The 26284-nt window shown below is 44.0% G+C and overlaps 1 protein-coding gene and 1 non-coding gene across 3 annotated transcripts; both read right to left on the bottom strand.

Annotated features, from left to right (window-relative positions):
* Positions 1-335: 335 nt before the first annotated feature.
* On the bottom strand, positions 336-26056 carry LOC139406898 (U1 small nuclear ribonucleoprotein 70 kDa-like). Of its 2 annotated transcripts, none has more exons than XM_071150036.1 (10): positions 25952-26056; positions 13136-13289; positions 12948-13010; positions 12690-12744; positions 12538-12602; positions 12210-12272; positions 11995-12076; positions 3296-3397; positions 2964-3066; positions 336-2686 (listed from the first exon to the last, which is right to left on the bottom strand). In XM_071150036.1, the coding sequence occupies exons 2-10, from the start codon at positions 13280-13282 to the stop codon at positions 1870-1872; spliced, it is 1497 nt and encodes a 498-aa protein (XP_071006137.1). In that variant the 5' UTR covers positions 13283-13289; positions 25952-26056; the 3' UTR covers positions 336-1869. The 2 variants fall into 2 exon arrangements, with proteins under 2 accessions (XP_071006137.1, XP_071006136.1); XM_071150035.1 differs by lacking the exon at positions 25952-26056 and adding an exon at positions 19380-19580.
* On the bottom strand, positions 13357-13435 carry LOC139408151 (small nucleolar RNA SNORD35). The gene has a single exon (XR_011634207.1). It is a non-coding gene; the product is annotated as a small nucleolar RNA SNORD35 (small nucleolar RNA).
* Positions 26057-26284: the final 228 nt, after the last annotated feature.

Below are 26284 nucleotides of genomic sequence, written 5' to 3'. Positions count from 1 at the left end.
TTCATTCATTCAGATCTAGGATGTGTTATTTTAGTGTTCCCTTTATTTTTTTTGAGCAGTGTAGTTTACAATTCTCTAAATTTTGCTTCAAATCGTTTGGTTTTTGATTAACATCAATTTCACTCCTCAAAATAATGTTTACATTAGCAACTTTTTCATGTTTACGATGCATTTAAATTCAATGGCGTGAAATTGGCCACAAGGTACGATTGATTTAGTTTCTCCCAGTTGCTGGCCCACACTCCAGTACAGTAGGTGGCAGTAATAAGGTTGGATGCCAACCAATGATGAACCTGGTCATTTAGATTACTGAACAGGATGACACTAACTAAAAGTTTAAAAACAAAACTTTATTTCAGGAGAATCAGAACAATTCCATTGAGGGTTCCCCAGTCTTGCTTTACAGAATAAAAATGAGCAATATTTGCCAACTCTTGGACATGCACTTTGCAACACATTTCCTTACTCCCACAAACATTTTCAATAACCAGGTTTCCAGCCAACCTTTATGTGAGTAAAGGACATCAGATACAAAAAAGTAGTGACAGGCCGTAGACATTTTTGGGGTAAATTATCCAAATGTCAAAACAAAAAACACACTAGACAAAGTAGAATATTGTAAGTAAAATTAATTAGAAAAACAGTGGAAATGCTTTTATGCGCAAATATTGATACAATAACCATCATATTGAAGTAAACGTGGCGTCATGTGGTCCTCCCACAACAACTAGTCGGGAAAGCATGCTGTTCATTAAACTACAGATGAAATAAGTGAACTTCACAGGGTGGTGAAAGCGCAAGGTAATTAGCTTGATGCTACTAACCAATAAATATCTAGGGTTTTCGTCTGGTGACATGATAATCTATGCTTGGTTGTTAAAAAAAAAAACTATTGTCCATATGATGTCATGTAGGCAATATGTGCGCTCTAGCCAACAGCACACAGATCGTGCTATTGGTTAGAGCACACATGCCAATACCAAAGTGAGCACACTCACTATAACGCAATCAGTGGAGTTGAAAATGTGATGAAACCCATTTAACTAGTTTTTCATTTTTGATACATGGGAATTTAACCACAAAATGCTTTTAATTTGCACTACATCACACAGCCTTTTATTTGCAACAAGTCAATAGGATGGAAACATGCGCATGTTTTTAGGCAAATTCAAGAATATGTGCATGAAAATCTGTCGTCAATTGAATGGAAACCTAGCTGTTGCTGTACATTTTCTTGAGGGTAGACATGTGTCCAGACAGTTGAGTAAGATGTTCTCAGGTTTGTACTTAAAGTAAAAGGAACATGAAGGCTCCAAAATTATGAAGGAAAAAAAGAATCTAACAAACATGGACTCATACAAACCACATGGGGGGAAATGTTAAATAAAACCAAAACGTAACCCCAATAAAAATAAAAATACAACCCTGGTTGAATAAAGAAAAATACACCAACTGAGATTAAGAAAAAGAAAAACAAATATTTCACCCTAACTACGCCATCTCTGCCTCGCTCGTGAAGGTACTCGTTAAGTACTTGACAGAGCAGAATGTGAGATTAAAGTTCCGGTTGGGGGAGAGCGTGAATGTTAAGGGACAGTGAGCACCGTTCTCAGTTTGGTACCGAGGGACGGGTTTGAAATAATTGTGGTGAGGACCTCGTCCTTGGGGTTCAAATACAGAAGAAACAAAACCCTACTTAACCCATAAAACTGACAGTTTGTTTCTTATGCCTACACTGCGCCGTTGTGGTTTCTAACAGGGCAGCAGCTCATTACAATATCCTTCACACTAACAGGGAAGGAGTATGTGAGTTTGTGTTGGATACATTTATTTTTTTAAAGGAAATTAGTAAAGATGGCAAAGCCCCTCTCAATACTCTTCTGCCTGGGTCTCCACCTTGTAGCCGTTCTCATTGGAAACGTAACCCTCCCCCGATTGCACCGACTCTTGGTCCATCATCAACCCATCCTGGCTGTTCTCTTCTGGCTGGGGTGGCGCGTCGCCCTCATCCCCGTTACCCACGTCGTTCTGCTCGGCCGAAGGGAGCAGGAGAGAGCCATGCCGGTCCTCCCTGCGCTCCCCGCCACCCCGCTCCCTGTCTCTCTTATGCTCCCTGTCTTTCTCCCTGTCGCCCCTGTGCCTCTCACGGTCCCTCTCACGGTCCTTGTCCCTGTGGCTGCGCCTCCGGTCACGGTCCCGCTCCCTGTCTCTGTCCCGCTCCCTCCCGCCGCGCTCCTCTCCCACTTCCTCACCCACACTAGGCTCTTCAGGCATCCTCTCTCCTCCCTCCCCTATCATACCATCTCCTAGCACCAAGCCCTCATCACCTTCGCCACCCTTGCCCCTCTCCCGGTCTCGCTTGCGCTCTCGACTGCGGCTCCTCCTCTTCCTTTCACCTTTGTCTCTGCTCCTCTCCCTGCTATGACTGTCTCCCCCTGGCCCTCCTCCCCCCCTCTCCCTCTCTCTGTCTCTCCTTCTGCCACCCCCTACACTCTCTTCTGCAGGCCCAGCCTGGACCAGACCCCTGTCACCCCTCTCCCTGGAGCGGGAGCTGCGCCTGCGTCTTTCCCGGGACCGGGACCGCCGTCTCTCGCCACCGCGCTCTTTCTCCACACCCCGTTCGCGCTCACGGCTGCGCTCTCTGCGTTCCCCTCTGGGCTCAGGTCCACGTTCGCGCTCACGTTCCCTGAGGTGAAGAGAAGGGCAAAAATAAGTCAACTGTCAAACCTCTATACAGAAATATCAAGTCAGTCAAACAACAAAATGTCCAATCCCAAATCTACCACTGGCCCATACACTCTACACAGATCTCAAATAAATTGGATTGATGTAACTAGGGAATATGGTAATCTCTCGCCTTCAGATTATCCAATTCTTTCAGGTCTAATGGGTAGGGCCTATTTAAAATAGGGTGACAACCCTCCCATAGCAAACCACCCCAAGGGCTCAGTGTAGGTACTCACCCTCCAATTGGGGGATGGTCATCATAACGTGAGGTGTCGTCTCTTCCAGAGTGCTTGATGTTGACGTCAGCCCCACCTCTCCTTGTCCCACCAAGACCACCGCCTGGTTGGGGACAGAAAACAGGGCTCATTGTGATACCAAAATCATTGACAGGAAATGAAAGCATTTAAAAACTGACTAAATATTTAAAAAGGGTTCATAAAATGACCAATGCCAATATGAGAATCATCCATTCCAAAACACTCGGTGAATTCAGTGTTAAGATTTTAAATGGCATGACTGTAGTATGGATAATTATGCACCGTCACAGAGATCATGTGCAGTTCCTCACCTAGCCTGCGGGGATGCCATCCCTTCACAGTGCGGCCTCTCTCCACATCCACCAGCACTCTCCTTCCGTCGATCTTCTTCCCGTCTGCATGCTTGTAGGCAGCTGGGGGAGGGGGGTGAGAATAAGGTAGAGAAGGGTAAGTTGGAGATCTGCGGTTTTAAAGGTAACGCTAACAAAGAGTGCATGAATATACTGACCAGGAGCAGGTGAGGTAGTGTGGAGCTGCTCTCTGGGCAGACAGACCATGTAGTAGTAGACCTTTTTCCACCACTAAATGCTGCATTTACCTGCACATCTCTCTTTTTCGAAGATGCACCACAGTTTAAGTACTTTGTTGTGCAAGCACTTTACTTCAGTAAATCTTTATTTTGAAACGCTAAAGAGGGATAGAATAAAGAAATTCATTCTAGACCAAAATCACAAGTGAGCCGGTATAGCAGATAAGGTTGACAAAACCGGGGGCCTCCTGGGTGGCACAGTGGTTTAAGGCACTGCATCGCAGCGCTAGCTGTGCCACCAGACACCCTGGGTCGAGCCCAGGCTCTGTCGCAGCCGGCAGCGTCCGGGAGGTCTGTGGGGCGACGCACAATTGGCCCAGCGTCATCCGGGAGGGCTTGGCCAGCAGGGTTATCCTTGTCTCATCGCGCACTAGCAACTCCGGTGGCTGGCCGGGCGCAGTGCCCACTGACCAGGTCGCCACTGTGTTTCCTCCGACACATTGGTGCGGCTGGTTGGATGTGTGTTGTGTCAAGAAGCAGTGCGGTTGGGTTGCGTTTCAGAGGACGCATGGCTCTCGACCTTCGCCTCTCCGTACGGGAGTTGCAGCGATGAGAAAAGACTAACTATTACCAATTGGATACCACGAAATTGGGGAGATTTTAAGTTGACAACTTCCATTGAAAGCATTTATTAAAATCTCAAACCTTATTTTATTATATCAAGTTTGCCATATAATATATTCAAACAAAACATTGAAGTTAGGCATATAATGATTGCCCTGTTCAGGTGTGGTTTCTGTGGAGCACTAGAGTCTGATTATTTAAATCTTACTTAGGACCAACCGCTCACTGTTGAATGGCTCATTTTACCTTGAAGCTAAGAAGGTTCTAGTTTAGACCAAGGGTACGTAATTCTTACATGCTGACCACACCGTGCACTACAAAATAAAATGTACACGTTATGCAATCATTTCACCCACACTGCTCGAGCGTCTGTGTGGCCAGGCGCTTAAATATAAATTCTATTTGACGCTCAACGCGCTGCAAGTCCGGCCTCTCCCATCTCATTGGTTTTTAGGAGCATGTACCCACGTGGATGATTGAAAGATGAACTGACGTCCACACTCCTGTCGGTTGTAGTAACGCACTGTAAAGTTAGTTGCCAACCTCCATATAAAGTCCAAAGAAGTAAAAGAGAACCCTGAGGAAGGTGGAGAGATGAGACAGGAATTTGGTTTACCGTTTTATCTGTGGATTAATTGTTGGAGTAGAGGACCTTGTGCATTTCATGTAAAATAACCCAATGTATATATCCCAAGACAAATTAGCTAACAGACCCAAGCTAGCTAGCTAAATTGCCATAAATGTTTAATGCTTTTCGACCTGTCACCAAATTAATATAATTGATTAAGAGTTTGTTTTGATATTTTAATCTGCGTGTCCTGATCACGTCTGGTGTGGGGGTACAAAAATCAACATGCGCGCGTCCGGTTTGGTCAGCGTGTTACCCTACGCGGTCCCGAGCCTGCTGCTTTTCTGTTCTACCTTATAATTGCATACCTGGTGTCCCGGGTCTAAATCAGTCTCTGATTAAGGGGAACAGGCTTCCAAGGTCCAGAGTGGAGTTTAGACCAATCAACGGTCTTGACTTGGCCCACAACTAAGCTAAAATATTACATCTAAGGAAGCAAGCAAAAATTCTGAAAATCAATTATAAACTCAGCAAAAATAAATCCTCACAGCAAAGTTCGACATACATGTGACTAACAAAAATGGTATAATGTGTCCCTGAACAGGGGGGAGGGGGGCCAAAATCAAAAGTAACAGTTGGTATCTGGTGCATTATGTACTGCAGTGCATCTCCTCCTCATGGACTGCAACAGATTTGCCAGTTCTTGCTATGAGATATTACCCCACTCTTCCAACAAGGCACCTGCAAGTTCCCGGACATTTCTGTGGGTAATGGTCACCCTTCAATCCAACAGGCCCCAGACATGCTCGATGGGATTGAGGTCCGGGCTCTTCGCTGGCCATGGCAGAACACAGACATTCCTGTCTTGCAGGAAATCACGCACAGAACATGCAGTATGGCTGGTGGCATTGTCATGCTGGAGGGTAATGTCAGGATGAGCCTGCAGGAAGGGTACCACATGAGGGAGGAGGATGTCTTCTCTGTTAAGCACAGCATTGAGATTGGACTGCGCTTGTTGTCATTGCAGGCAATGATGCTGTGACACACCGCCCAATACCATGACGGACCCTCCACCTCGATCCCACTCCAGAGTATAGGCCTCAGTGTAACGCGCATTCCTTTGACGATAAAAGAGAATCCAACCATCACCCCTGGTGAGACAAAACCACGACTCGTCAGTGAAGAGCACTTTTTGTCAGTCCCGTCTGGTCCAGCGACGGTGGGTTTGTGCCCATAGGCGACGTTGTTGCCGGTGATGTCTAGTGAGGACCTGCCTTACTACAACAGGCCTACAAGCCCTCAGTCCAGCCTCCCTCAGCCGATTGCAGACATTCTGAGCACTGATGGAGGGATTGTGCGTCCCTGGTGTAACTCGGGCAGTTGTTGCCATCCGGATGTACCGATCCTGTGCAGGTGTTACACGTGGTCTGCCACTGCGAGGACGATCAGCTGTCCATCCGGTCTCCCTGTAGTGCTGTCTTGGGCGTCTCACAGTACGGACATTGCAATTTATTGCCCTGGCCACATCTGTAGTCCTCATGACTCCTTGCAGCATGCCTAAGGCACATTCACACAGAGGAGCAGGGACCCTGGGCATCTTTCTTTTGGTGTTTTCCAGAGTCAGTAGAAAGGCCTCTTTAGTGTCCTAAGTCCTCATAACTGTGACCTTAATTGCCTACCATCTAAGCTGTTAGTGTCTTAATGACCGTTCCACAGGTACATGTTCATTAATTGTTTATGGTCCATTGAACAAGAATGGGAAACAGTGTTTAAACCCTTTATGAAGTTATTTGGATTTTTACTAATTATCTTTTGAAAGACAGGGTCCAGAAAAAGGGACGTTTCTTTTTTTGCTGAGTTTATATATGTATACCCTTAAATTACAGTGTGCAACATGAATGGCTCATGTAGCATTGCAAAGATTTTTACATGAAACTATATTAATTTAAATAGCTCCAGTGATTTAGAAAATACCCAGCCTTTCATAACTTTAATCTCATGGGATTCTGTAAAAATGCATTAATTTAAAAGCTACGGTAATCAGATAAATAGACCATTACCAATAATGCTTTATTACTGAATACTGCGTGTCCCTAATGGTTAGCCAACAGTTAAGAGCGTTGGGCTAGTAACCGAAAGGTCGGTGGTTCAAATCCGAGTAGACTAGGTGGCAAATCTGTCAATGTGCCCTTGAGCAAACCCTAATGGCTCCTGTAAGTCGCTCTGGATAAGTGTGTCTGCTAAATGAATAAAATGTAAACAAAGTAGTCCAAGCAGTTGACAGTACTTCGTTGTGGAGTGCGTTTGAGAGCCTGCTGTGAAAAATGCTTGCGCACTTGAAATTAAAATCAGATGACAGTAATTCATGTCGCACCATATTTATGCATTTCCGCATTTTCACATCAACCTCTTACCCAGAAGGAACAGTGAATAGGCGTCACATCAGACACCCACCTCACTTACCAAAGCACGTCTATCCACTTACAGGTGGAATTGGGGATTTTCTACCAGTAGCTATGTTTCCATCCAATTGGCGACAGATTTGAATGCAAATATTCTCAAATCCAAAGTAAATGCAATTTTTCCCACCAAACTGACTTGTTGCGGATTTAAAAAAAGGTGCGTGACGACGTAGTGCACACAACTTAATTTTTCGCTTAAGTTCTGATGTATAAAAATGTAAATTGAGTGGTCACAAACCTGCGTTTAATAGCAAATGTGCCTACGCTGGTCTTGGCACGTGTGCTCTAGCCAACAGATTGCATATACAGTACGGATAGGCTAGTCTACACAAGATAATGGATGAGAGAATATTTTGTCACGGCAGTCAAACATCGATCATCATGTCACAAGCATAAGACCCTCGATATTTATTGGAAAGGAAAATCAAGCTTATCACCGTGCACTTTTCACCACACATATTTTATCGGTAGGCTATCAAACTGCATGGTTTCCCCAAGTCGTAATGGGAGGACCACACACACACTATATATTAATTTGATAAGATTATAATTACAATCAATATTTTGCACAAGTCATTTACGCCGCAATTTCGCACATAATTCAATTTTATAGACACAAAGATCCCACCATGCCAAACTAACAAATTCTGTGACACATTGGTTTGAGTTCCTGAATATTTACTCTGATTGCCAGAGTACACAACCTTGTATGGCAATGCTGCAATCTTCTTACCCAATATATGTTGTGCTTCAGACTATATTGAGACTAGAGTAAATTAGGTTGCCTTACATACAACCTCTGACCTTGTAATACTGGTCTAGAGGGGGAGATATAGGGGAGGGGTCATCTCAATACGAGCAAATGTTAAATGTGACCATGTTCACATACCTTAGTGGGAGTTTTATGGGCTGCTGTGTTTGTTTTTCACCAACTATCTTACCACCGCCTGGACACGAGCGCAGTGTCGGACTCAGAACCTCTCAGAGCATAGGGCTTCCAGTTGCAAGTCAACATGGCAGGCTCCTGCCAGATTTACCACCACATAGAAGCTGCAGCTTCTGAATCAAACTCAGAACACACACAAATATATACTCCCTTGGCCCAGACAGTCTTGGGATCAGTCTATTATGACCGAAGAATTCGGCGAGATCCATGATGACCCATCCTGGCCTCTACACTGGTCTGCTCTGCTGTGGTAGACGATCCAATGGGAAACGGCACAGAGGACTCTTTCCTCTTTATATCCAATCAGAGGGCCTTACCAGAACCACTCACTTTCATAGCCAATCTGAGGGCCTTACCAGAACCCTCTCTAGAGCATGGCAAATTATCGCTGTACTTTAATGACATCTCACACGTTTATACTACCCAGGGGGCCTTACCACAACCCCTCACTAACCTAACCAATCCAGGTTTGTCTTACCACAAACCATAACCTTCTCAACCAATCAGACAGGACTTTACTCAAACGGGGGTTGCCTTACCTCGACCCCAAAAACGACTCGAAAACATGGCCTAAATACAATCTTACTATACAAGCACACATACGGTGCATATCAAAAAAATATTTTTTTTAAGAAACAGAAAGGTATGTATCTACAGAAAATTGGATGTGTTTGGTGTAGGCTAGAATAAATGTAGGCTAGTAAAAGTGGTGACATGTTTCCTCACTAGACTGGTTATATTAGCTGTATACACGGGATCCTTGCTATCAGCTGTGCTAAAGAGATCTAGGGGTGAGATGACTGCCATGTCTGAATGAGCTACCGCTATGCTCTTGTTGGCATCTGCTCTTGCCTAGTTATATAGTAGGGACAAAGCTAAATGTGCGCATAAGTATGTGCCTTGCTGTAAAAGTGTTTAGAGTCCCTTCGTAACCCTATTCCATTAAAGCCAGCTCAACGCACACAAGAAAGGACCTTAACTTACAATGCTAGGGGATTTTGTTTTGGACGTGTGGTCTTTTTGATGCAATGTTATGCAATATATTGCCCTTTTCTTAATAATTATGCAAGAGACAACTTGATAAAATGCTGTTTCAGACAACTAAAATACTCAAATAGTAAAAGCACTTCGGTCTATTTGTAAAAAACAAAGTGCTAAAATGGATACATCTGAGGTGGCTTTAACACAAAAGGAAAACTCATAGGGCACCCATTAACTGACTAATGGCCTGGGGGGGTGCATTCAATGGTCAAAGCACCAGCGCCATCTTATCAATGTCAATATTGTTCAAGCAACATAAGCAGCTTCAAACAAAAATGTGCTTTGCCCATTGAACGTAGCTCCTCTTCCCTAAATAGGATGGAGGGTGGAAAGAAAGCTTACCCATCATACAAACCCATCATACCAACCATATACTGAGCTGTGGTAGTAGGGTGTAGATGTATCATAACCATCATCATCATCATCATCATCTGCAAGCCAGCTCTGGCCAATAGCCATCACAGATAGGCGGCTGCAGTGGCAATGAGAACAACAAACAATTAATACACTGCAGAGCCAGCATAGACATCCCCTCAAGTCAACCCTCACCTGAGTCACATCATACCAAGGGTGGGTGACCCTGGTCCCGGGGAACACTACTCCCTGTCTGTTCATTGCACCATGGGTGCATGACCCTAAGTGTTCCAGCAATTAATCAGTGGCTGCGTTTCAGGCCAGCTACATTGCAGTCGCTCTGTGTGGATACTTGCCTCATCACCGACTAGCAGTCAGGCATCCGATTGTTATTTTATATGATTAGCTGATATGTAAAACACCTACCCAGGTGATGTGATATCTGGCAAGTGACTGCAATGTAGTCGGCCTGGAAGGTAGCCAGTAAGTAGCAATCTTAGAGGCCAGATTTAGACCGGGAACACCCGCCTGCCTGAATTTAAATACGATAATTTAAATACGATAAATGACAATAATGCCAGGACCAGGGTGGAGGACCACTGATATGAGCTGATAGAAATGGCCTAGTGTCACACAAAAGCACAGAGAGGAGGGTACCCAAGTTAACCAGACAAGTTGGGAGGGGGGGGTACTAGCCTGTTGGTGGCCTGTAGCTTACCGTTGGTGGTCCAACCAGGGAACCCACCCATTCCACAGAGGACTTAACACTAATCATTACAGGCCTAACCTAATGCAAGCAAAGGCATTCAAGGTGACCAGAAGAACAAGGCTTAGAAGTTGTTTATACATACAAGACATAGGCCAAATCTTCCCACCGAATGGCACCGCCACATAGAAGTGCCATGGCTGGACTAACTGCACTCACTCAGACAAGTGCAGTACAGAAACCCTTTCTTGAGTTAGTCAAGAGGTCATCATGCTCCACAAACACAAGACAGACGTCACACAAACCTCACTCAGCACCTTGTTTCCCCTAATTAATAACATAGCCATTCTAAACTCAAAGTTCTGAAAATAAAAAGGATGGATGGATTTTGGTGACCCTTGTGTTCAGAGTTATACCTTCAACTTGTATGGACTGTGGATCCATATTTTTAACCCCCTTGCCAGTAGGCTTGGGCGTTATACCGTATACCGGGGTATTTGGAAAAAGACAAGGATGGTTTTTCCATACTGTTGAAACAATTTCTTTCAAATTTGATACATTTTAACATTTGTAGCTACTTAAGTAAATACCTGCAGTCAACTTGTACAATACATTAGGAGATAAACATTGAGTTCTTAATTTCACCCGTTACATTATAATGCAGCTTACTGTAGTCCCCTGTCATGTGGTGTTTGTTTACAAGCACACAACTACGAGAGACCGGAGCCTTGGGAGTCATTCACTGTTGTGCCGCATGAGCCAGGTGATCTAATTACAGAAGGTCTAAAAGTTCTCCTCTGTGTTTGGTTGGCTAATTTAGTAGCTAGTTAGCCATCTAGCTAAGTGGTTAGCTTCTTCCAAAAATCAAGCATTCGCTTGGTAACAGCAGAGAATCCCCTCCTGGATCAAGAGCCTTGTTGGCATATATTGGTTTTGTGCATGCAGCAAACTGTGTAGCATTTGAGTTACTTGTATAGTTTAGGTCAGAAACTGTACAAAATGTTCACAATGCGGTTAGCATTCCATGGAATTTTACATGTACTTGTTAGCAATGCTAACCTTCAGATTAGAGTATCAGTGGGTTTTGAAAACAGCACCGCTTGGGTTCAGTGCCAGTATTACCGAATATCCCAGTATGACAAGGTCATTATGAAAGCATGACAATCTGGATACCGCCCAAGCCTACTTGCCAGCTAGTTCTCGTCTGACTCTTTTCATACCATTGTTCCAATCCAAACCATACTCTGGATACTTTCCATTCAACATGTCCTCGCAGCATAATCAGACCAGCGCAGAACAGCTCAGTGTGCCTCAGCAGTGTGAACATTTTATTTTTTTTAAATTTGGCAGATATTAAGAGTGGGCCTAGACCTATGGATAAATGTAAAACCAACACCCATCCTGGCCCGTCAATGGGAAATCACACCAGGGACAGCATAAGCTGCTAGTGCAGTACAGAAAGAAAAAAAACACTTTAAAAACAGATCCTAGTCAGTTTGCACCATAAAAAAGGTGCTATTCAGTAAAGAGGCTTCCTCGTACACTGGGCAAGAGTATAAGGTGCTGATGTTAACTAATAGTCAGCAACACCAACTGCTACAACTTCTAAAGCTATAGTGAAATTACAACCATTTGTAAGCTGCCACAATCTGGTGCCGTCGTCATTTCTCACTTACACGAGTCCTTCAACAAATACTATCCCACCTACGTACCCTCCCAGCATTCAGACACCCATTTGAGATGGTGGGTTATAAGGGGGTTGGTCTCTCGTGGTACTCACAGTGCATGTCTCTCTCGTGCTCGTACTCTATGAAGGCGTAGCCTCTGGGCTTCCCTGACCGCTTGTTGTAGACTATGTAGATCTGGAAGAGAGAGCGACTATAATAAAGCTAGCTGAACAAGCTGGGGGGGGGGGCAAGAGGACCAACTGCCACTAACAAATGGCCAATAAGTTGTATTGTAAAACCAATGGGTGGTTTGGGAGACAAAACTTACCCTTTTGATGGGTCCATAGACCTCAAACTCACGGCGAAGCTTGGATTCCGTTGTGTCATAATTCTGCAGCAATGATAACAGTTAACATCGATCACATGTGCCAAATACAAAAGGTGTAAACTTCACTGGCAGCTTGGTCTTAGAATTGTCCTCAGAACACACTTCTGTCTTTCATACCATTCGATAACAAAGCATCTGCATTTTCTTTCATTATATTGTGGTGTATGTGTGCTTCATTTGTTATTAATCACTACCCGGTTTAAGTATCAATGGCCAAAACAGGATGGAAGGTAAAGATGCCATGGAAGAGCCTGTATAATGCACTTACAACACGAGCCACAAACAGGGTCTTGAAGGCATCCCCCTGAGCATTGGGGTCATTGTGTGGATCCCCTAGAAGAAAGCAGAAGCCAATATTACAACATGACTTCAACTTTCAGTAAATCCTATGAATGTCACAAGCTCATCATGTCAACTTACAGAGTTTCAGTTCTGTCTCCACAACCGTCTGCCTCCTCTCGATCTTCTCCCTCCTCTGTAAAACAGACACAAGTTAGCTAGGCCCCTCAGACTCAAACCCCAAATGGGTACTGTACATGTACATTTAAGCCATGTACTAGTACAACCTACTGAAGATTCCAAGTTATCCAATCTCATTCAGATACGCATTGAGGTTTCAGAGACTAAAAGTGAAAGAAAATGTCCAAAAGAAAGTAACCCCTCTTCCAATTGTCTCACCTTTCTCTCCAACCTCTCATCACGAGTTTCTGCCCTAGTAGGGGGAGGGGCATCTCTGGGATCCTATCAAAAGAGTCCAAAAGTTAGGCTAAGAAAAGCTAAAGGGCCAAAGGCATTCAATCAAATAGCCAACTATCCATCTCATTCATGAAGAGTAATTGCACAAGAACTAGGTAGGTTTGTCTTACCTCAAAGTGCCTGATGAAGGGAGCGATGCCACAGTATGGCTGGTTGTGGTGTTTCTCATGTGGAAGCTTCTCCAACTGGGTCAGAAATGGTATGGGGTCCCGCGGTGCAAATAGGGCCAGCAGATTGGGGGGTAAAAACTGGGTCATCTTTCACCTGCAGCGAGAAAACGACATGTTTAGTTTACAAACTACATAGTAACTAATAATATGCAGACATGGAGTTGGTTGCATCAGTGTTGTCATTAGGCAGTGTGGACAGAGCCACAAAGGCTTGGAAGACCATTGCGATAACCATGTGCAGCTCAATTTCTTCTGCAAAGCTAGCTAAATGATTTCCATGTAGCTAGCAAGGTAAGGCAACATCTTATTTTGATGTGTGGAACTAGCTTCGAAGCTAGTGTCGAAAACTGATCAATGTTGCCAAACAATGCTCAAATCTTCCCATTTTCAAGGAAAATGAAGGCCGGAAAGTCACAGGTTAACGTTAACTCGCCAACATGAGATTTCTCCCCCAAAAACATTTACAAGGATAGCTAGCTAGCAGAAAGTGAATGCTTTAGGCTGATACACCACAAAATTAAAAACACAACAACTTAAGATTTTACTGAGTTACAGTTCATATTAAGGAAATCAGTAAATTGAAATAAAAAAAGCATTAGGACGTCATCTTTGGATTTCACAACTGAAAATACAGATGTAGCTGTTAGCGATACCACGGAAAAAAGGGCGTGGATCAGAAAACCAGTCAGTATCTGGCATGACCATTTGCCTCATGCAGTGCAGTTGATTGTGGCCTGTGGAATATTGTCCCACTCCTCAATGGCTGTGCGAAATTGCTGGATATTGGCGGGAACTGGAACACGCTGTCGTACACGTTGATCCAGAGCATCCCGAACATGATCAATGGGTGACATGTCTGGTGAGTATGCAGGCCATGGAAGAACTGCGACATTTTCAGCTTCCTGGAATTGTGTACAGATCCTTGCGACATGGGGCCGTGCATTATCATGTCGTGCCATTCATCCATCACTTCATGTTTCGACAATGGGCCTCAGCATCTCATCACTGTATCTCTGTGCATTCAAATTGCCATCGATAAAATGCAATTGTGTTAGCTGTCCGTAGCGAATGCCAGCTCGTACCATAAACCCACCGCTATCATGGGGCACCCTATTCACAACGTTGACAAACCGCTCACCCACACATGCTGTCTGCAATCTGCCCGGTACAGTTGAAACAGGGATTAATCCATGAAGGGCACACTTCTCCAGCATGCCAGTGGCCATCGAAAGGGCGCATTTGCCCACTGAAGTCAGTTACAATTTGAACATGTTGCAGCAGTGTATAAAATGGAGATCGCACAATATGAGAAATGTACAGGAGGGCATAGTCAGAGGGAGTGTACAGTTAGGATAGAGAAAGCACTGTGGGGGTGCCCATGCACTTGGGGATCAAAAGTGCCCCGAGAAACAGGTTGAGATTGCCAGAGTTCGAGTGGTGCAAAAAGCAGCCTATGTTGAGGCAGCGAATAGAGCAGAGAATAGCCCGAGGGTGAGAGAGAGTCGACTGGGAGCCCCCGAGTGAGTAGGATTTCTTGCATTTATAGCCATGGTGATCAACTACACTGAATAGAGGTCGACCGATTATGATTTTTCAATGCCTATACCGATTATTGGAAGACCAAAAAAAGCCAATACCGATTAATCTGCCAATTTTATTTATATATACACATACATAAGTGGGGCAAAAAAGTATTTAGTCAGCCACCAATTGTGCAAGTAGGTACACTTCAACTATGACAGACAAAATGAGGGGGGAAAAAAAAATCCAGAAAATCACATTGTAGGATTTTCAATGAATTTATTTGCAAATTATGGTGGAAAATAAGTATTTGGTCAATAACAAAAGTTTCTCAATACTTTGTTATATACCCTTTGTTGGCAATGACAGAGGTCAAATGTTTTTTCTGTAAGTCTTCACAAGGTTTTCACACACTGTTGCTGGTATTTTGGCCCATTCCTCCATGCAGATCTCCTCTAGAGCAGTGATGTTTTGAGGCTGTTGCTGGGCAACAGACTTTCAACTCCCTCCAAAGATTTTCTATGGGGTTGAGATCTGGAGACTGGCTAGGCCACTCCAGGACCTTGAAATGCTTCTTACGAAGCCACTCCTTCGTTGCCCAGGCGGTGTGTTTGGAATCATTGTCATGCTGAAAGACCAGTTTCATCTTCAATGCCCTTGCTGATGGAAGGAGGTTTTCACTCAAAATCTCACGATACATGGCCCCATTCATTCTTTCCTTTACACGGATCAGTCGTCCTGGTCCTTTTGCAGAAAAACAGCCCCAAAGCATGTTTCCACCCCCATGCTTCACAGTAGGTATGGTGTTCTTTGGCTGCAACTCAGCATTCTTTGTCCTCCAAACATGAGTTGAGTTTTTACCAAAAAGTTATATTTTGGTTTCATCTGACCATATGACATTCTCCGAATCTTCTTCTGGATCATCCAAATGCTCTCTAGCAAACTTCAGACGGGCCTGGACATGAACTGGCTTAAGCAGGGGGACACGTCTTGCACTGCAGGATTTGAGTCCCTGGCAGCGTAGTGTGTTACTGATGGTAGGCTTTGTTACTTTGGTCCCAGCTCTCAGCAGGTCATTCACTAGGTCCCTCCGTGTGGTTCTGGGATTTTTGCTCGCTGTTCTTGTGATCATTTTGACCCCACGGGGTGAGATCTTGCGTGGAGCCCCAGATCGAGGGAGATTATCAGTGGTCTTGTATGTCTTCCATTTCCTAATAATTGCTCCCACAGTTGATTTCTTCAAACCAAGCTGCTTACCTATTGCAGATTCAGTCTTCCCAGCCTTGTGCAGGTCTACAATTTTGTTTCTGGTGTCCTTTGACAGCTCTTTGGTCTTGGCCATAGTGGAGTTTGGAGTGTGACTGTTTCAAATCAAATCAAATCTTATTTGTTACATACACATGGTTAGCAGATGTTAATGCGAGTGTAGCGAAATGCTTGTGCTTCTAGTTCCGACAATGCAGTAATAACCAACAAGTAATCTAACTAACAATTCCAAAACTACTGTCTTATACACAGTGTAAGGGGATAAATAATATGTACATAAAGATATATGAATGAGTGATGGTACAGAGCAGCATAGGCAAGATACAGTAGAAGGTATCGAGTACAGTATATACATATGAGATGAGTATGTAAACAAAGTGGCATAGTTAAAGTGGCTAGTGATACATGTATTACATAAGGATGCAGTAGATGATAGAGTACAGTATATACGTATACTTATGAGATGAATAATGTAGGGTATGTAAACATATTAGGTAGCATTGTTTAAAGTGGCTAGTGATATATTTTACATAATTTCCCATTAATTCCCATTATTAAAGTGGCTGGAGTTGAGTCAGTGTGTTGGCAGCAGCCACTCAATGTTAGTGGTGGCTGTTTAACAGTCTGATGGCCTTGAGATAGAAGCTGTTTTTCAGTCTCTCGGTCCCAGCTTTGATGCACCTGTACTGACCTCGCCTTCTGGATGATAGCGGGGTGAACAGGCAGTGGCTCGGGTGGTTGTTGTCCTTGATGATCTTTATGGCCTTCCTGTAACATCGGGTGGTGTAGGTGTCCTGGAGGGCAGGTAGTTTGCCCCCGGTGATGCGTTGTGCAGACCTCACTACCCTCTGGAGAGCCTTACGGTTGTGGGCGGAGCAGTTGCCGTACCAGGCGTTGATACAGCCCGCCAGGATGCTCTCGATTGTGCATCTGTAGAAGTTTGTGAGTGCTTTTGGTGACAAGCCGAATTTCTTCAGCCTCCTGAGGTTGAAGAGGCGCTGCTGCGCCTTCTTCACGATGCTGTCTGTGTGAGTGGACCAATTCAGTTTGTCTGTGATGTGTATGCCGAGGAATTTAAAACTTACTACCCTCTCCACTACTGTTCCATCGATGTGGATAGGGGGGTGTTGAGGACAGGTGTCTTTTATACTGATAACGAGTGGAGGACAGAGGAGCCTCTTAAAGAAGGTCTGTGAGGGCCAGAAATCTTGCTTGTTTGTAGGTGACCAAAAACGTATTTTCCACCATAATTTACAAATAAATTCATTAAATCCTACAATGTGATTTTCTGGATTTTTTTTCTTTTTTTGTCTGTCATAGTTGAAGTGTACCTATGATGAAAATTACAGGCCTCTCATCTTTTTAAGTGGGAGAACTTGCACAATTGGTGGCTGACCAAATACCTTTTGCCCCACAGTACATACACACACAATAATGACAATTACAACAATACCGAATGAACACTTATTTGAACTAAATATAATACATCAATAAAATCAATTTAGTCTCAAATAAATAATGAAACATGTTCAATTTGGTTTAAATAATGCAAAAACAAAGTGTTGGAGAAGTAAAAGTGCAATATGTGCCATGTAAAAAAGCTAACGTTTAAGTTCCTTGCTCAGAACATGAGAAAGCTGGTGGTTCCTTTTAACATGAGTCCAATATTCCCAGGTAAGAAGTTTTAGGTTGTAGTTATTATAGGACTATTTCTCTCTATACCATTTGTTTTTCATATACCTTTGACTATTGGATGTTCTTATAGGCACTTCAGTATGTCCAGCCAAATCTCGGGAGTTGATAATCTTGAAGTCATAAGTCATAAACAGAAGTCATAAACAGCACAAATGTTTGAAGCATTGAGAAGAGCTGCTGGCAAACGCAGTAAAGTGCTGCATATACCCTGACTGTTGCACAGAACGCAAGAGAAGTGACAATTTCCCTAGTTAAAATAAATTAATGGTAGCAAGTAAATATTAACTAAATATGCAGGTTTAAAATGTTTTACTTGTGTAATGATTTTAAGAAAGGCATTGATGTTTAGGTACACATTGGTGCAACGAGTGCTTTTTCACAAATGCGCTTGTTAAATCACCCGTTTGGAGAAGTAGACTGTGATTCAATGATAATCAATGTGATTAATTTACATGCCAGACAGGACAAGCTAGATAAACTAGTAATATCAACCATGTATAGTTAACTAGTGATTATGTTAAGACTGGTTGTTTTTTTATAAGAGACGTTTAATGCTAGTTAGCACCTTACCTTGGCTCCTTGCTGCACTCGCATAACAGGTCAGCCTGCCACGCAGTCTCCTCGTGAAGTGCAATGTAATCGGCCATGATCGGTGTCCAAAAATGCAGATTACCGATTGTTATAATAGGCCCTAATTAAATCAGCCATTCCGATTAATCGGTCAACCTCTAATACTGATGGAGCAGAAATCACAGAAGATACATGGTAGTTGCAGCAGCAGATAAATATTTGGGTGTAAGATTTTAACACAGAAGATCTGCAGTACGTTGAGAGAAGGGGTTCCATTCTCCCAGGCCTAGTGTAGGATAATTTAGGGTCAAAGTAGTGGGATGGGTTGGTCGGTTTTGGGGAATAGTTTATAGGTGTAAGGTAAAGTTAAACAGTGGTGCAATTGAAGTTTCCATTCGCTTTTTATTATATTTTCTCGGTGACCAAAATGTGCAATCCACACTGACCTGTGAAAGCAGAGAACAGAGTCTACTTCTGCTGGATAACCACACAATGAGAACCCGCTATTACACAAACAGTACATTTTTTGAATCCCTACTGTTGACCAATGAGCAACGAAGGGGCGTTGACTTTTGCACCGAACTTGTGAAAAACAAATGTTCGCACGAACAGCCTAAAAAATGAATTAACGGGATGCCTCCCCCCTCAAGCATCCCATTAATCTCTGCGTGTACATAGCGCAGGGAGAGTCCTTCGAATTGCACCTTCAAGACTAAAACGAACAAAAATGTCACAAAATTACGTAATATATGCACCAACTGTTCCGGATAAGGACGCCTTTAGAACAAGCATTTCGTTACACATGGTTAGCAAATGTTATTGCGAGTGTATGTGACCAATACAATTTGATTAGATTAGTCTGGCTTCCGACGAGACACCTCAGTGGGCTAACTGAGGCTAACAACGCAGTCAAACAATGGACCTTAGCCAATCCACCAAAGCTTTAAGCTAGTTAACTACAGAAATACCAGATACCTAAAATGAAATATGGTGCAAATGTGGTACATTTTAACAGGTCTAGTTCGGTTAACTAAACTGGAATATGTAACGTTATCTACCAAAACGCTAACCACTGTCCAGCGTAGGCCTCGTGCCTCCACTCAGGGACACTACACATTTCTGGCCCACTCACCTTAACTCTTCATTCAATCCCTTTAAAACTCAGAGAGCCCGAATCAGGCAACGTGGAATAAGAGCGTGCACTCTAATTGTTCAACGCAAGATGTTTCCCCACAGTTGAATATACTTGAGCTTCAGCTTGGTTAGCTTCTTGCCAGAAAAAATATTTGTCCTCAACTTAAAATGGCGGGATGACGTAAAGCGACAACACTGTCGCGACAGTTCCTCTAATGTTTCACGAAGCTTCGGGATAATTTACGTGAGACCTGGTTTCCACAGAGAGGGTGGGGAAGAGAGAGGCCCAACTCCGCGGAAATCTGTCTCCCTCCAGCAGATGGCGATTTTTCGTTGTTTCGCCTACATGGTAGGGACTTTCTGTATGGAGGTCAATGAAAGTGTTGAAATATGGCTTATTTGCTACGTGAGGTTTATTTGATTGAATAGATGTTTCATACTGCTTACGTTGTTACGAATGTACTGATATAAATAGAACACGTAACATCCCTGCAACTTTGTGAAAAATCGGAATGGTCTCGAGATGGATATGCATATTCATGGTATGAGGCTAGTGGCAGTGTTGGGCCTACAAAGCCAAAGTCCCCTGATGGGTGAGCATAATATACAAGAAAATTCTCAAAGCTGTTAATGAGAACCTTGACAACCTTGTACCTAGCCGGTGGGGATTTGGGTGGGGTGCCCCCACCCAGGTAGTGGCAGTGCTGGCAACACTAGCTGCAGTAACCCATGGGGAGGGGGTCACACTCAGACAATCAGAGAGGGGATAAATTACTGTGGCCCTGGTGGCACGGAATAATCAAAGGTCTGACTGCACAGAGATACTTGGGGAAATGATCACAACGGGGGACCAGCGTGTGTGTGTTTCAGGGGTGTACCTGATCTCCAACAGCTAGGACTTGACATTGATTAATACAATTGACATATTTTTGCCAATTTTTTTTGCTAAATTCTGCATGCCTTCTCAAACAACTGCAACTGTCTTCACACATCAAGGCCTTTCTTGAGTTGGTCTCGGGGATGGAACAACTGTTGAACATCTGAGCTTGTGGTTGTTTGTGGGGGAGAGGGGTCGAGTGTGTACGAGTACGTGTGTGTGTGTGTGTGTATGTATCCCACATCTGTTGCTATGGGGTTATGATGTTAGGGACAATGTAGGATGAATCACAATAATTGTTTCCTAAAATAATAATTTCTTGCCAAAAATGTAATCTTTGTAATGGCAATGCTGCTTATAGGTAACAAACCTTTGCATGAACTGCCTGTCACACCCTGACCTTAGAGAGCCTTTTAGTGTCTCTATTTGGTTTGGTCAGGGTGTGATTTTGGTGGGCATTCTATGTTCTGTTTTCTATGTTTTTCTTTTTTTATGTTTTGGCTGGGTATGGTTCTCAATCAGGGACAGCTGTCTATTGTTCTCTGATTGGGAATCATACTTAGGCAGCTTTTTCCCTTCTGCCATTGTGGGAGGTTGTCTTTGTTAGGGGCACTATAGCCTTTGTAAGCTTCACGGTCGTTTTTGGTATTTCTTGTTTTGTTGGTGACATTTTAACAAATAAAAGAAAATGTACGCTCACCACGCTGCACCTTGGTCTCATTCCGACGATGGCCGTGACAGAACCTCCCACCACCAAGGGACCAAGCAGCATGGCCAGGAGGAGCATGGATCCTGGGCCCGGAAGAAGAGCGAGTGGAGGACATCTTGGACATGGGAGCATGTTATGGCAGGGGACAAGGGAGGAATGACAACGATACCAGGAGTCACTGCAATGTAGCAGGCACGAGAGGCAGCCCCCCAAAATATTTGGGGTGGCACACGGGGAGATTGGCGGAGTCAGGTTATAGACCTGAGCCAACTCCCCGTGTTTACCGTGGGGAGAAGCGTGGTACTGGTCAGGCACCGTGTTATGCGGTGAAGCGCACGGTGTCTCCAGTGCGCGATCACAGCCCGGTGCGCTACATCCCAGCTCCCCGCATCTGCTGGGCTAGGGTGAGCATCCAGCCAGGACGGATGGTGCCGGCTCAGCGCGCCTGGTCTTCAGTGCGTCTCTTCGGCCCAGGATATCCTGCGACGGCTCTGCGCACTGTGTCTCCGGTGCGTCTACACAGCCCAGTGCGTTCTGTGCCAGCGCCCCGCATTTGCAGGGCGAAGATAACTATCCAGCCAGGACGGGTTCTGCAGGCTCTACGCTCGAGACCTCCAGTGCGCCTCCACGGCCCAGTGTATCCGGTGCCTCCGCCAATAACCAAGCCTCCAGTATGTCTCCCCAGCCTGGTGAGTCCTGTGCCTCCTCCCAGAACCAGGAATCCTGTGTGTCTCCCCAGCCTGGTAAGCCCTGTGGCAGCTCCACGCACCAGGCTGCCCATACGTCTCCTCACTCCAGTGATGATCCATGGCACGAAGCCTCCAGTTAAGAGTCATAGCACGAAGGCACCAACGACGGCCTCCCTTCTGTCATTGTGGGAAGTTGTCTTTGTTAGGGGCCTTTGTAAGCTTCACGGTTGTTTTTATTGGCGACATTTGAACAAATAAAATAAAATGTACGCGTACCACGCTGCACCTTGGTCTCATTCCGACAACGGCCGTGACACTGCCTACATTATTACGCATATTATTTGTGAATTGTGGAAATTAAGATAAGCAAAAAAAAAATTATATATACACTACAGTTCAAAAGTCAACTGGCAGCTTCATTAAATAGTGCCCACTGCTGACTGGTGTTTTGCGGGTACTATTTAATGTTGTTTTTTAAATTTTTTAATTACCCCTTTTTCTCCCCAATTTCGTGGTATCCAATTGTTGTAGTAGCTACTATCTTGTCTCATTGCTACAACTCCTGTACGGGCTCGGGAGAGACGAAGGTTGAATGTCATGCGTCCTCCGATACACAACCCAACCAGCCGTACTGCTTCTTAACACAGCGCGCGTCCAACCCGGAAGCCAGCCGCACCAATGTGTCGGAGGCTACACCGTGCACCCGGCAACCTTGGCTAGCGCGCACTGCGCCCGGCCCGCCACAGGAGTCAAGGAGATCCCTACCGACCAATCCCTCCCTAACCCGGACGACGCTAGGCCAACTGTGCGTCGCCCCACGGACCTCCCGGTCGCGGCCGGTTACGACAGAGCCTGGGCGCGAACCCAGGGGCTCTGATGGCACAGCTGGCGCTGCAGTACAGCGCCCTTAACCACTGCGCCACCCGGGAGGCCGCAAAAAGGTTTTCTAATGAACTAGTCTTTTAAAATGACAAACTTGGATTAGCTAACACAAAGTTCCATTGGAACACAGGAGTGATGGTTGCCTATATTCCATAAAAAAATCTGCCGTTTCCAGCTACAATAGTCATTTACAACGTTAACCATGTCTACACTGTATTTCTAATCAATTTGTTATTTTAATGGGCAAAAAAGTGTTTTTCTTTAAAAAATAAGGACATTTCTAAGGGACCCCAAACATTTGAACGGAAGTGTATGTATTGATAACTATATAAACTCAGCAAAAAACGAAACGTCCCTTTTTCAGGACCCTGTCTTTCAAAGATCATTCATAAAAATCCCAAAACACTGTTTCCAATGCTTGTTCAATGAACCACAAACAATTAATGAACATTCTCCCGTGGAATGTTCGTTAAGACACTAACAGCTTACAGACGGTCGGCAATTAAGGTCACAGTTATGAAAACTTAGGACACTAAAGAGGCCTTTCTACTGACTCTGAAAAACACCAAAAGAAAGATGCCAAGGGTCCCTTTTCATCTGCATGAACGTGCCTTAGGCATGCTGCAAGGAGGCATGGGGACTGCAGATGTGGCCAGAGCAATAAATTGCAACTGTGAGACGCCTAAGACAGCGGTACAGGGAGACAGGATGGACAGCTGATCGTCCTCGCAGTGGCAGACCATGTATAACAACAGCTGCACAGGATCGGTAAATCCGAACATCACACCTGCGGGACAGGTACAGGACAGCAACAACAACTGCCCGAGTTACACCAGGAATGCACAATCCCTCCATCAGTTCTCAGACTGTCCGCAATAGGCTGAGAGAGGCTGGACTGAGGGCTTGTAGGCCTGTTGTAAGGCAGGTCCTCACCAGACATCACCGGCAACAAGTCGCGTTTGGGCACAAACCCACCGTCACTGGACCAGACAGGACTGGCAAAAAAATGCTCTTCACTGACGAGTCGCGGTTTTGTCTCTACATGGGTGATAGTTGGATTCGCGTTCATCGTCAAAGGAATGTGTGTTACACCGAGGCCTGTACTCTGGAGCGGGATCGATTTGGAGGTGGAGGGTCCATCATAGTCTGGGGCAGTGTGTCACAGCATCATCGGACTGAGCTTATTGTCATTGTAGGCAATCTCAACGCTGTGCTTTACAGGGAAGACATGTGGTACCCTTCCTGCAGGCTCATCCTGACATGACCCTCCAGCATGACAATGCCACCAGCCATACTGCTCGTTCTGTGCGTGATTTCCTGCAAGACAGGAATGTCAGTGTTCTGCCATGGCCAGCGAAGAGCCCGGACCTCAATCCCATTGAGCACGTCTGAGACCTGTTGGATTGGAGGGTGAGGGCTAGGACCATTCCCCCCAGAAATGTCCGGGAACTTGCAGGTGCCTTGGTGAAAGAGTGGGGTAACATCTCACAGCAAGAACTAGCAAATCTGGTGCAGTCCATGAGGAGGAGATGCACTGCAGTACTTAATGCAGCTGGTGGCCACACCAGATACTGACTGTTACTTTTGATTTTGACCCCTCTTTGTTCAGGGACATATTATTCCATTTATGTTAGTCACATGTCTGTGGAACTTGCTCAGTTTATGTCTCAGTTGTTGAATCTTATGTTCATACAAATATTTACACATGTTAAGTTTGCTGAAAATAAACGCAGTTGACAGTGAGAGGATATTTCTTTTTTTGCTGAGTTCATAATACAAATCGAGGTGAGGGCGTTGGAAATGCTTTTGGCGGTTAATCTTCTTCTGTTCTGTGGGTGGCACTGTGTGCTCTTTTCGAAGTTTGGGTCCCGGTGTCTCGGGGGCCCTGGGACCTCATGGCTTGGTTTTTGCTCTGACATGTGTCTGCCTTTCCAAATCATGTCCAATCAATTGAATGTACCACAGGTGGACTCAAATCAAGTTGTAGAAACATTTCAAGGATGATCAATGGAAACAGGATGCAATTGAGCTCAATTCCGAGTCTCATAGCAAGGGTCTGAATACTTATGTAAGTAAGGGTTTAAAAAAATATTTAAAAAGTTATACATTAGCAAAAATTCTAAAAACTGTTTTTGCTTTGTCATTATGGGGTGTTGTGTGTAGATTGATGAGGAACATTATTTCATCAATTTTAGAATAAGGCTGTAACGTAATAAAATGTGTAAAAAGTCAAGGGGTCTGAAAGGCCTAGTGAGATATACATGGCAGAGGCTCAATCAAGCTAGTCATCTTGACTACTTTCTTATGTCATTCTCGCTGGCATAAAAAGTTTAAAATGTGTTGATAGGGGACAGAATGTGGTCAGACCATCAAATAATTGACATATATATTACTCTTACAGAATTTCCACGTATGCAAGGATATTGGAAATTGAATCAGCCTATTGGATGATCATTTGTTTTTAACTAGGGCATAAGAATTTATAAAGGACATAACATGGGTACAGCAGATCCCCTTATTGTATGAATGTGCCTTTAGAGGCCATGCAATTCAGCACTCATCTCTAAAACAAAAGCAATTTAGGTCAAAAGAGTCCATATTAACAAAGCAAATGGAAGGACTAATAGTACAGATAGATAGCAATAAAAACTGTACCATAGAGGCACATAATAAGTTAGAGGAAAAACTAAAGAAAAAAATAGAGCAAACTGGATGGAATATGGGGGAAAATGCACCAAATTATTTAGAAATGCCACCAAAAATAATTTACTGAAACTTGTGACAATAATGGAGTCACCCATGATTCACCAAACAATATTTTGAAAGAGGAAGCAAGTAGTTTAAGCACATTTTAATTTCAGTCTCCTCCATCTCCAGATAATTGTATGGATTTTTTTATATTAATTATGTAAAATTAACTAACTAATTATGGCATGTGAATCCCAAATTACAGTGGAGGAACTTCTTGATGCAATTAAAGCCTTTAAGTCAGTGAAAACTCCAGAGTTGGATGGCATACCAGTGGAAGTATACCAAACCTTTTTTGATGCACTCAGAGGACCGTTATTAGCATGTTTTAACCACTCCTACACACATGGTAGATTATTAGTTACTCAACAAGAAGGTCTGATTTCATTATTACTGAAACATGATCCAAGTTCTAAATATAAAGACCCTGTCCATTAAAATAAATTGGAGACCCCTTACACTGCACTTTTGTGATGCAAAAATTCTAGCAAAATGTATAGCGCATGGAATTAAAAAGGTAATGTCTGATATTATTCATCCTAATCAGACAAGTTTTTTACATGGACAATAAATTGGAGATAATATAAGATAAGTACTGGAAACAGGTGTAAGGCTCTGATTGTCCACAAGAGGTCACAATGTCCTTCTTAATTGTTTGTGTTCACCTGCACTCGTTCTGGAAGAGTGTTCTTCGGAGGACAGCTAATCAGCCGTCTCGATGATTCCCAGAGTGTTGATGAAAGCAGTGTAGTCGGCGATGATTTGAAAAGAGTAACCGGATGGTCCTACTTAAATTGACTTTTTTAGATACAGTACCTAGAACAGCCCCTCAACCGTAACATTGACTGTTAGAGGCTACTTCGTCTTCTTCAACCTTGTGTTGATTTTCAGGGTCGTGATGCTTGTGGTCCTTATAGTCTGGTATATTAATTCTTAACACAATCTTTTATACCCCAAGGAAAAAGGGGCGTTTTCGTCATGCTGACACCCTCTCTGAG

The sequence above is a fragment of the Oncorhynchus clarkii genome, chromosome 4 (assembly GCF_045791955.1).
Source record: "Oncorhynchus clarkii lewisi isolate Uvic-CL-2024 chromosome 4, UVic_Ocla_1.0, whole genome shotgun sequence".
NCBI lineage: Eukaryota > Metazoa > Chordata > Actinopteri > Salmoniformes > Salmonidae > Oncorhynchus > Oncorhynchus clarkii.
Note: the sequence above shows the minus strand (reverse complement) of the source record. Positions and strands in the feature narration are given on the sequence as shown.